The sequence below is a fragment of the Adelges cooleyi genome, unplaced genomic scaffold (assembly GCF_023614345.1).
Source record: "Adelges cooleyi isolate 19-005CV unplaced genomic scaffold, UGA_ACOO_1.1 ACOO_flye_CR_arks_rails_tigmint_CR_PRNA_21, whole genome shotgun sequence".
Lineage (NCBI taxonomy): Eukaryota > Metazoa > Arthropoda > Insecta > Hemiptera > Adelgidae > Adelges > Adelges cooleyi.
In genome coordinates, this window is record NW_026095871.1 from 1,445,682 (window position 1) to 1,458,208 (window position 12,527).

The following is a 12,527-nucleotide window of genomic DNA, read 5'->3' on the forward strand; positions in this document are numbered from 1 at the left end:
AAATAATACGGATAAATATTTTTTATTTTTAATAAATAAATGAAAATATTATTATATGTTTAATGTTTCATTTTTTAACACAATGATAATAGGCCCTTTTGATCACTAAACCCTAATTAATAGGGCATAGTGATGACAAGAAGGTCACAGGCTTTAAAGAATTATTACAACTGAAAGTGATAAAATTACTTTCGAATATACGCTTCGATGCGAATCAGTAGTTAGTATTTTCAAACCAGTAAAGTCAAAAACAAGCACAGTATACACCAACAGAATGAGGGGCAGTTGTTTATAAACTAGCATTAAAGCGTTTATTTGAATGGCATTTCATCCGAAACGACTAGTACAGTAGGGTGGAGGCATAATGGAATCAAAGCATAGAGGTGACGGAGAGATGACCGGTCTATAGAAATTATTTTTAATAAAAATTATAAAAACGATTAAAAATGTTTTCATTATTTTTGTATTTTAAAGTGTAGTAAAGCACAAAAGTCTGAAAATAAACTTTAAAAGAACATCTGCTGTGACCCTATTACAATAACCTGGTTCGATCAGTGAACAATACCGACCAACTATTGTATACTTACATGTGTAGTATCATGTTTTTCAAGTCGCGATATAACGATAATACTAAAATCTAAAGTATTTTTTTTATACATAAAATATTATTTGTATATATTAATAAAATTAAAATAGATTTTATTAGGAAAAAAACAACACTTCAATTATATCACGATACTGGGAATGCCTCTATATAATCTTACAGCTTACTTCAGTAAACTAGTACTCAAATTAATAATAATGGTTAATTAAAAAATGATCAAGCATGATTATTTGACCCAACCTTCAACAAACACATAATAATAAGTATTATTCAAAGAAATTGAAAGGCTAAGCACTTCCCAGAATATGCGTTCCAAGAATATAAATTAATTTTAAAATTGTACAAAACCAGTTTATTTTTATAAAACCTTAATCATTTTCTTTAGAAACTCGTAAGAACTGAAGTAAGAATATAAGGAAACATTCCTAGTATCGTATTATAACAGGAGAATTGTTTTTTCCTAATAAAATCTATATTAATTTTATTATAAAGTTTTATAAAGGTTATAATGTGATTTGAAAAACATGATTTTACTAATATGCACAACAGTTGGTCGGCAATGTTTACAGATCGAACCATAATATATTGTTTTCAATATCGTACAATAGTTTTATATTACATTAACTGAAAAATGTGTGCTGCAAATTTACTAAAGATAGAATGCATAATATATTTTAAAGGAATCAAGATTTGAGTCATCTCGTATAATATAATAAATTTTTGTAGTTTGTTCTTTTAAAGTCTTAATTAAAAACCTATACCCTTCCTCCGTTTAAAAATTTAAATAAAATATTTTTCAACTTCAATTCTACGGCTTACTAAGAATTATTGGACAAATAATAGACCAATATAGTTCTTTATTTTTCAGTATTATTTTTGTACCAAGATTCTTTTTAGACATCTGTTTCTTAGTATGTTTTTATTTCAAAACTACAACATATTACTATTTACCATCTGAATTCTTTTGTAAATCCAAGTTTCGAATGACGCACATTCTAGTTCGATTATGTTTTCAAATGTTGATGAATATTTTTAGTGCAATTTGTACAAACAAAAAACAACTTACAAAACATGTAGTTTTTAGTATTTTCAAAACACTACAAAGCTAAAATAAGAAGAAAAAAATAGTTTGTACCTAATAGTATTCCAGTTACTTCCAAAGGCAAACGACAGTTATTTTTCATATAAAATAAAAATGCGTTTTTTGTACGTTGTATTGTTGCTCGTAGCAGTTTTAACAAAGTTCTCAGGTATTTAAATAAACTTAAATTTTAGGAATTTCATATAAATATTAACCACCTAAATATAACAAAATTGTTTTGTTTTATAGTGGCGCCTGGGTCTAAGTCTGAATATGAGTCTGAATCTGATTCTGATTCTCAATATGACACTGACCCTGAATATATGGCTGAATCTGAGGAAGAGAATAGATCCCCTAATAGAAAACGTAAGTTGTTTTCTTTGTTTACTAAAAAAAATATACAAATCATTCTAAAGCGTTAGCTGAGTAATTTAAAAATATATTGTTTTTGAAAGAACTATTAATAAGATACTTATCATACAGCTAGAACTATAATTTTGTTCCGATATTGTACAAGTGTACACATAACTCGAATTTTATAGTTCTAGAATTTTGTATAAATATTAACAACCTAAATATAATAAAATCCTTTTGTTTTTCAGCGGGAAATGGGTATTGGGCAAGTAGAAGACGTAAGTTTTTTTGCTTTACTAAAAAAATCATACAAATTTGTTCAAAGCATACACTTAAGTAATTTTATAGAATATTTGTTTTGAACAAATTATCAATTAGGTACATGTTTTTTAACTATAGATAACCGATTATAGTATTTATAATATGAACAATATTAATGCCTCGTCCTTAAGTATACAGTAGTCCGGTGAACAAAGTCGAATTAGTCATAATGATTTCCTTTATTTGCATATTTAAGATGACTTTTAAAGATCGGCAACAATAATACTTACTAAAATGCATTTTTTGTACATTGTTGTGGTGCTAGTAGAATTGTTAACGCACTCGGGTGTATATAAATAACAATAATTTTTGATATTTTTTATAAATACTAGCCACCAAAATACAACAATTTCATTACTCACCATTACCTTTTTTTTATAGCTGCGTATGAACTAAAAGAACTACCACAGAGTAAGTTATTTTCATTGTTTTACTAAAAAAAGCATACAAATCAGTTTTGAGTCGTTAGATACCAATAAAACTAGAGGAGTTTATATGAAGGGTACAGGGAAAAAAACAACAAATTTCCTTTTTTTAATTTAAAACAGCAAATTCACTTTTTTCTAATTTTAAAAAAACATGTTTAAGTAATGCTAAAATATGTTTTAAAATGTTAAAGAAATACTTCAAATTTTTAAAAATATTGTATATTTTTGTGTATAACCGTGCTTAAAAGTAAAGAACTGATTCGTTTTGTATGAAAACGAATTTTATTACAAAAAATTGCAATTTTTTAAAAGTGACTTCGCTGTTTTTTCCCTGTACCCTTCAAATAACAATCGTTTTTGGAATTTTGTATAAATATTAACCACAGAAATATAAGCATTTATAATTTCATTACTCAGTACTACTCATCTTTTTTCCAGATGCTGTAAGGGACCCAAGTGAGTTATTTTCATTGTTAAACACCAAAAATAAGTCTACAACGCTTTTCAAAGCATACACTGAGTAATTTGTACATATGTGAAATTTTCATAGTTCTAGAATATTTTTATAAACATTAACCACCTAAGTATATCAAAATCCTTTTATTTTTCAGGGATAGATGAATCTCGGGGTGTTTTAAGAAGTAAGTTATTTCCTTTGTTGTACTAAAAAAATCCCATAAATATTTGCAAAGCATACAATTGAGTAATTTTATACAATATTATTTTCGAACAAATTTTCAATTAGGTGTATATTTTTAACCATAAAATACCGATTAAAGTATTTACTACATGAACAATATTAATGCTTCGTCCTTAAGTATACAGTAGTCTGGTAACACAAAGTCGATTAAGTCATTATAATGATTTTCTTTATTTACAAATTTAAGATCACTTTTATTTATTAACAAATGTTACGTGGTGTTAATGAATTTACAGTTTCAGCAATCGGGTGTATATTAATAACAATAATTTTTTGAAATATATTGTCTAAAATGCGTTTTTGAAAAACATTTTTCATAAATATTAACTACCAAAATATAACCATTTATAATTTAAAGACTAACTACTAATCTTTTGTTTTACAGCTGCGTATGGACACCCAGAGTGTGAGTTATTTTCATTGTTTTAGTAAAAAAAATCCAAAAAAATCTTTCCAAAGCATACACTGAGTAATTTGAAAGAATATTATTTTTTAACGAACTATTAGTAAGGTACGAAGCCGGGTACACGAGCAGCTAGTATATAAATATTTTTTTTTTTTCAATATTAGATCACTTTAAGTCAACCAAAATAGCACTTCCACTACCAACTTTGGAAGAAGGACAAGGTTAGAATATGTTATTAGACTTAGAGTTAATTTTGTATCAATATTAATCACCGAAATATAAGCACTTATAATTTCATTACTCAATACTATCAATTTTTTTCCAGCGGCTCAAGTGGAACCATGTAAGTAGCTTTCATTAGTTAACACCAAAAATAAGCATACAAATCTTTCCAAAGCATACAATGAGTAATTTGTACATTTGGGAATTGTGTTTAAATATTAACCACCTAAATATATCAAAATCCTTTTGTTTTTCAGGGACAGATGAATCTTGGGATGTTTTAAGACGTAAGTTATTTCCTTTGTTTTACTAAAAAAATCCTATAAATATTTCCGAAGCATACACTTGAGTATTTTTATACAATATTATTTTCGAACGAATTATCAATTAGGTGTATATTTTTTACCATAAAAAACCGATTAAAGTATTTACTATATGAACAATATTTATGCCTCGTCATTAAGTATACAGTAGTCGTAACACAAAGTCACAAAGTCGATTAATTCATTATAATGATTTTCTTTATTTACAAATTTAAGATTACTTTTATTTATTAACAAATGTTACGTGGTGTTTATGAATTAACAGTTTCAGCAATCGGGTGTACATTAATAACAATAATTTTTTGAAATATATTGTCTACAATGCGTTTTTGAAAAACATTTTTCGTAAATATGAACTATTAGTAAGGTACGAAGCCGGGTACACGAGCAGCTAGTATATACATTTTTTTTTTTTTCAATATTAGATCACATAAGGTCAACCAAAACCGCACATCCACTACAAACTCCGGAAGAAGGACAAGGTTAGAATATGTTATAAGACTTAGAGTTAACCTATACTTTTGACAAATTTGTTGGCTTATGCACTTTTAAGTTATTTTTACGGATTATAAATTATACAGTTTATCCTTGCCAACAAAACGAGAGTTAATAACTTACTACAAATTTACCCTGTACACTGTAATGTACAACATAATGAACCTAAGTAGATATTTATATATTTTTTTTAAATTGCAGAATTTTTAAGAAGACCGTATTAACAACACCAACCGCGCAATCGCCGAACAGTCAGATTATGTATAAAGCATAATCTTAATTCTTTTAAAAATAGCACTTCACGCAATATATGTACACATTTATTAGAATAAAATAAAATAATAAACTTACTGTGTCCATGCAAATAATTAATAAATCATTCAACTATAAACAAAAAAAAAAGAGTATTTTTTTTAATTAACATAACCTAGCCTAACCATATTGTAAAACAAAAATTATTATTTAAGTAAAATAAATGTTTTTTTGAGCTTAAGAGGACGCGTCATACCCTTTGAAAATAATCGTAAAGATGTGTTTATGGAAAAGAGTGTAGTTCAAAGCGAAATGGTCATAGAAAACATATTTTTATATCGTTAAAAAGAAAAGAACTTTATCTAGATTCTTTGGCCAGATTTTTTGAGAAAACATAAATTCTTTTTGAATTACACGCGTTTAAAAAAGTTAAAAAATGTCTTAATTAAAATATCAATTATGACACTTGTGTTGATAATATAAAAAACAAACCGACGAAAGAACCTATATTAAGTTTTCATTATTTTAATTTTGTAAAAAAAAAAATGTCTACTATTATTATTTAGCCTATAATAGTGAATAATATGCGTGGTTATGTTTAGATGACATATTTTCTTTGACTTTAACTTTATTCGGACCCAACGCGGCTTACTGCACATATAAAGTACATCATGAACAAAATACATTACACGCACACGTCATGTATACCTACTGCCTTTACCTTGAAACTATTTACAAAATTGTCTGTGGCAGCGTTTTCGACACAAATTATGTATCCAATAATAAGTAAAAAAATCAATTCAAAGCCATGAAACATCAACGTTTTTAACGGCGTGGCCAACCGAAATTTTCGGTGAAATTACAACAATAGATTGGTATATTACCGAGTCGTATATTGATAGGTAAAATTTGCTAAATTACCACTTTACCTAAAGCTAAATATTTAATTTGGTTGGCTGCCAAGTTACTAGAAAACAAAACAGCAAACTTATAAAGTAATTGCAGAACATCGACTGGTTACATGTACCAAATTAATTAGATTGGTAAACACATTTTAAGTTGCAAACGACCATTGGTGCTGAATTGATCTGACCTATTGCTATACCTATACTCAACTGGCACCTACATGTTATGCTAACTGCAGGCTTTTTTTAATATTTAAATAATTATTCTAGAAACCATAAAATTAAGTACAAGCATTCTAGTTATAATGTAAAAAAACAGTTACCCAGCATTCAAAAATTAAGGGACAATGTAAAAAGAAATATCAAACCTCAAGTTTTTACTACCTAATTTATTTATTTTCTGTTTCGATAATGCTTCATTGTTTATGTTATTCGAAATTTTATTCCTCAACTAAATTTATTTTGGAATTAGTAATTTGATGATTACATTTTTAGTTGAAAAACTGGGTCTAAATAAAAAATAATTTTTTCCGGATTATCTATTTTTTCGTTTCTATTCTATTCTTGATGAATATTATTAAAAAAAAATATGGTGTTCTTCATATTAGATCATCGCTTAGTTAAGAAGTGAAGGTATCTATAATAAATTTGAACATATTTTTCAGTTAAAAAAAATATAACACCATTGTACGATATTAAAAACAACATATTATAGTTCGATCTGTAAACATTACCGGCAAACTGTTGTTTATATGAGTAAAATCGTATATACCTAACACCTTAAGATCGAACCATAATATGTTGTTTACAATATCGTACAATGGTGTTATATTTTTTTAATAGTAAATTTATGATAGATATAGCATACCTTACATCTTAACTAAGCGGTAATTTAATATGAAAAAAACAAAATGTGTTTTCATAATTCCCATCAAGAATAGAATAAAAACAAAAAAAAAATAATACGAAACAAATAATTTAAATTTTTAATAAATAAATGAAAATATTATTATAAGTTGAATGTTTCATTTTTTAACACAATGATAGTAGGTCCTTTTGTTCACTAAGCCCTAATTAATAGGGCATAGTGATGACAAGGAGGTCACAGGTTTTAAAGAATTATTACAACTGAAAGTGATAAAATCACTTTCGAATAAACGCTTCGATGCGAGTCAGTAGTAGTATTTTCAAACCAGTAAAGCCCAAAACAAGCACAGTATACACCAGCAAAATGAGGTGCAGTGTTTATAAATTAGCATCAAAGCTTTCATAATTCCTATCAAGAATAGAACATAAACGAAAAAAAAAATAATACGGAATAAATATTTTTAATTTATAACAATCAAATTAGCATCAAAGCGTTTATTTGAATGGCATTTCATCCGAAACGACTAGTACAGTAGGGTGGGGGCATAATGGAATCAAAGCATAGAGGTGACGGAGAGATGACCGGTCTATAGAAATTATTTTTAATAAAAATTATAAAAACGATTAAAAATGTTTTCTTTATTTTTGTATTTTAAGTGTAGTAAAGCACAAAAGTCTGAAAATAAATTTTAAAAGAACATCTGCTGTGACCCTATTACAATAACCTGGTTCGATCAGTAAACAATACCGACCAACTATTGTATACATACATGTGTAGTATCATGTTTTTCAAATCGCGACGTTATAACGATAATTCTAAAATCTTAAGTATTTGTTTTTATCCATTAAATATTATTATATTGTAATAAAACTAATATAGGTTTTATTAGGAAAATAGAACACTTCAATTATATAACAATACTAGGAATGCTTCCGTATAAGCTCACTTTGTTCTTAGAAGTTTTTAATGAAAATTATTAAGGTTACTTTTAAAAATGATTCGATTTTATAAAAATTGAAATTGCGGGTCAAGCATTAATTTGTAGCTTATATGAGTAAAATCGTATATGGCCTGTACATTAAAAAATAACGAAATAAAAACAACCGAATATTTCACTGTAAAGCAAGTATACCACGCACCTTAGCTAAGCGATAATTTAATATGAAAATAAACAAAATGAGTTTTCACAATTCCCATTAAGAATGTAATATAAACGAAAAAAAAAGAAAAATACGGATAAAATATTTAAAATTTAGAATATTTAAATTAAAATATTATTATATTATCTTTTTTTTTTTTTTTTTATTTTAAAAAACATTTACAGTCTGTACAAAAAAATATACAATAAGCAAATATGTTAACAATGTAAATATGTGACTTGGGGACTTTGGGTAGGGAAACTATCCAGTGATAGGACCCTATGACATGTTTCGGCTAGAAATTAAACGGTAGCATTACAATTGAGGAGGTCTCGACACCAACGTCTTTTAAGACGACGAGGGGGGTTGTCCGGGATAGTAGCTGTGTGCTGATTTGCTATTAAAGGATTTGAGTGGAGGAATAATCTAGAGTGGAATTTTTTATAATGAGTCTTAACTAAATTTTCAACTGATTCGATGTGTAAGTCATTGTGAAGGGTGAGGTTGGAAACATACCATGGAGCGGACGTGATTGTACGGAGGGAAATCGATTGGAAAGCTTCTATTCTTTTTAGTTGGGATGGTTTGGCACAACCCCATATTCGAGCTCCGTATGACCAAATTGGTCTTAGCATTGACTTATAAATAAAAATTTTGTTATAAAGCGGGAGTTTGGATTTCAGTACAGGACGTAGTAAGTGCGAACGAGTATTTAGAGACTTCCTTTTTGATTTTAGGTGGGGGCCCCAGGTTAGTCTTTTATCTAAAATAATACCTAGATATTTGACTTGAGACAAGGAAGGGATAGGAACTTCTTGGAGGGTGAGAATAGGCGTGTTTTTTTTGTTGAGTGTAAAAGAAACATGTACAGATTTTTCTGCATTAATTTTAATTTTCCAGTTTGAGGACCATTTTCCAATTTGATCGAGGTGTTGTCGAAGAGCATTAAATGCTTCGGTGGGGTCTCTATTGGAGGATAGAATAGCTGTGTCATCGGCGTAGGTGGCTAGAATAGTGTTTTGGGTGTGAGGGATGTCTGAAGTGAAAATGTTGTAGAGGTCAGGCGAAAGATCACTTCCCTGAGGAACTCCTGCTAATATAGGAAAGAGAGAGGAAAAGGCATTACCATGACGAACTTTAAATGTACGATTTTCAAGGTATGATCGAATTAGTAAATAAAGAGGAGCAGGGAGGAATAATTTGATTTTATACAACAATCCGGTGTGCCAAACTCTATCAAAGACTTGTGGAGACACCCGGACAAAACTTTTTGTTCTCAAAAGAAGAAGAAATTACATCGACTAGCCTGTGCACTTGTTGTATGGTGGAATGTTTTGCACGAAATCCAAATTGTGCATTGGGTATTACATTTTGTGTTTCCATAATTGGTCTTAATCTTTTCAGAACGATTTTTTCGAATAGTTTTCCGAGCACTGGGAGTAGACTAATGGGTCTATATGAGGTTGCTAGATTGGAGGGTTTACCTGGTTTGAGTATGAGAATGATAATGGACAATTTCCATACGGCGGGGAAATAAGACAATCTCAACATTGAGTTAAAAATAAAAGTTAGGAGGACAATTATTGTTTTTTTAGGAAGATGTTTTAGAATCTTGTTCGTTACCAAGTCATGACCGGGGGATTTATTAGGATTTAATCTTTGAATCACATTTATAATTTCATTTGGGGAAACATGTTTAGTAGGAAGAGACATAGGTAATGGAGCGTCAAGGGAGTTACTTAATTTTTCTAAATGTATGGTATTTGGAATAATGTTTGGATGAGGTATAAAAATATTTGAGAGGTGTTCCCCAAACAGATTGGCTTTATCGAGGTCTGATAGGGCGAGCGACCCGTCTAATTTTTGAATAGGACAGGAAAATTCTTTTAACTTGAGCAAGTTTTTTGTGGTTTTCCATAATGACCCATCCTGCGTGTTTAAAGATTTGAATTTTCTATCAAAAAGGTCGTTTTTGTGTTTTTTAATTAAGTTTTTAATGGTGTTTGCCAGATTGTTGAAAGTAGTCTTGTCGGAAGGAAGTCTGGATCTTTGCCAGCGGGAGCGGGCCCTGCGTTTTTCAGCGATTAATGCTTTTATATTGGGAGGTAAAAGATAAGAATTGTATTTTGAGTGACAGTGCAGATTAGGTGGGTAAGAACACTCTTTTACAGCAGATTGGATTGAGCTGACTAGTTGGAGCGCTGTAGATTCTATTTCATTGCATGTTTTAAGGGAAATTTTTAAGTTTGTATGATTTTCTAATGTCGTAGAAAATCGTTTCCAGTTGACTGGACCTTTGGATAGGGAGGGACGAGGAGGAATAAGAAGTGGAGGTTCCATAATGTTTAACATAACGGGGGAGTGATCGGAAGATAGGTCACATATGTTTTGAATAGTGTGATTTATGTGATTGGGAATTGACGATATAAAAAAATCTAGTAAATCGGGTTGTCTATTCGAGTGAGTAGGCCAATAAGTAGGACCAGTGGGTGAAATAACTGAAAACCCCTTTACCTGTATGGAATTATAAAACAGTCGACCTCTAGGATTTTCAACCCGACTACCCCACAAGAGGTGTTTGGCGTTGAAATCTCCCCCGGCAATAAATGTACGCCCTAATGAGGATAAGAACTGGTCTAAATGGAGCTGAGATATACAAGGCCGGGGAGGACAGTATACTGCTGAAAAAGTTATAGGAATATGATTTATTGAAATTGAGACACTTGTTGCTTGGATGGTAGGGATTTGAAAATACGGTAGTGGATGGTGTTGGATTGAGGATGAGATTAAAATAGCGGTACCCGCGTGTGACGTACCATCCGGATGATTGGTTTTGTAGATATTGTAACCTGGTAAAAAATGTTTGGAACTGGAAGTATAATGGGTTTCAGTGATTAGAGCTAAATCGATTTGATTCTCTAAAAGAAAGTTTAATAGTTCGGATTCTTTTTGTTTGAGGCCGTTAGCATTCCAGAGAATGATTTTAAGTGATTTATTATTTATTTGATTATTTATCATTATTTAAAATTAGTTTATTAATTACAGTGGTAAATAATAGGATGAGGAGGGAGTTAGAAGTGATGGTGTTAGACGGCATTTCTATCTACAAGGCGTGAAATGACTGTGGTCAAGAGGGACAAAAGTGGCGTGATTATTGATTTAAACTCAGTTATAAAGTTCGTTAATACTGTAGTAATGTCTGTTGAGTTTTGGTCATTATTTTTTTCGGAATTATTGTTAAATTGTAGGTTATTGGAAGTAACCTGAGAGTAGGAATGGGAGTTTTGAGTAGTTTTATTAGGTGGTTGTATCGGAGAGACGGTTTGTTGAGGGGGAATTACATTGTGGGGTGGGTTTTTTGATAAAGGTAGAGGAAGACGTTGGAGATCTTTATGAATTTGGCAGCCACGATAATTGGCAGGATGGTTTCCCTTGCACAAGGCGCAGGTGGCTGGTATATCCTTTGGTTTGGAGCAGAGGGTTGATAAGTGGTTTTCTCCACAGCGTACACATCGCGGTGAGTACCCACAGTATGTCCGAGAGTGACCGTAGTCTTGGCAGTTTTGGCACTGGATAATTTCGCGTCTTTTATGAGGTTCCTCTATTTTGATTTTTGTGTGCAAAATTGCAGTAATGTCAAAGATCGATTGGCAGTTGTCGTCTTTTTCTAAGTCAACAAAAAACAGAGGGAGAGGCGTTTTGGTTTGCCTTTGCAGCACATTGATTACTTGAATAACAGAAAAATTGAAGTTTTCAAGAGCTGATTTTATTTCCTCGCAGGGAGTTGAGGGATGGAGATTTCTAATGACTACACGGTAAGGTTTGTCGTTTTGTAATTGGTAGGTGTGGAATTGAGCATTGGGTTCATCATTAAGAAAATGTATTATTGTTCTATAGTTGAATTAGTCTGTTGAATTTGCTTGAAGTTTAATATTTTTTTGTGATGTTTTTACAAAAAATCCTTGGTCTCCTACGAGGTCGATCAGTTTTGATTTGAGAAGTTTGAAGTCAAGACCTTCGTCTTTGATGTAGATTGGCGGTGGAGGTTTTATTCTACTCACCGTCTCCTGATTTTCGATATTAGGGTCGGCGATGTCGGCGATATTGTTGTCTTCGAGAGGGGGGTCTTGTGTAAGTGGAGAGTAGCGATTCGGCGAACTAAATATTTGAGAGACGGACACTGATGAGGTTTTGGGGATTTTTGGTGATCTTGGTGAGCGAAAACCTTCGTCGTCTACGGTTGTTTTTTTATTAATTTTGATTATCAGCGGAGGCACTTTTTTCGGCGCGATCGTAGATAGGTAGGTAATGTGTAGGTGCTACCTGGATAAGGCTTGCCGCGGCGGCCGTCCAGTGAGCGTGGTTTGTGTCATCATCACGTTGTACAACAACAATATGAAAAAAAAAATGTAATTCCTATTGAATACTA

General features: G+C 30.7%; 1 protein-coding gene across 10 annotated transcripts in view; it reads left to right on the forward strand.

Moving 5' to 3' along the window:
- The window catches only part of LOC126834119 (uncharacterized), a 49,775-nt gene that overhangs the window by 30,534 nt on the left and 6,714 nt on the right, over positions 1–12,527 (forward strand). Inside the window, exon 5 of one of the 10 annotated variants that reach the window (XM_050565830.1) lies at positions 3,227–3,244. The exons of the other annotated variants lie outside the window; for them this stretch is intronic. Within the exon in view, the coding sequence (XP_050421787.1) occupies positions 3,227–3,244 (18 nt within the window). The remainder of the gene's footprint in view (positions 1–3,226; positions 3,245–12,527) is intronic. 10 annotated transcript variants of the gene reach the window in all.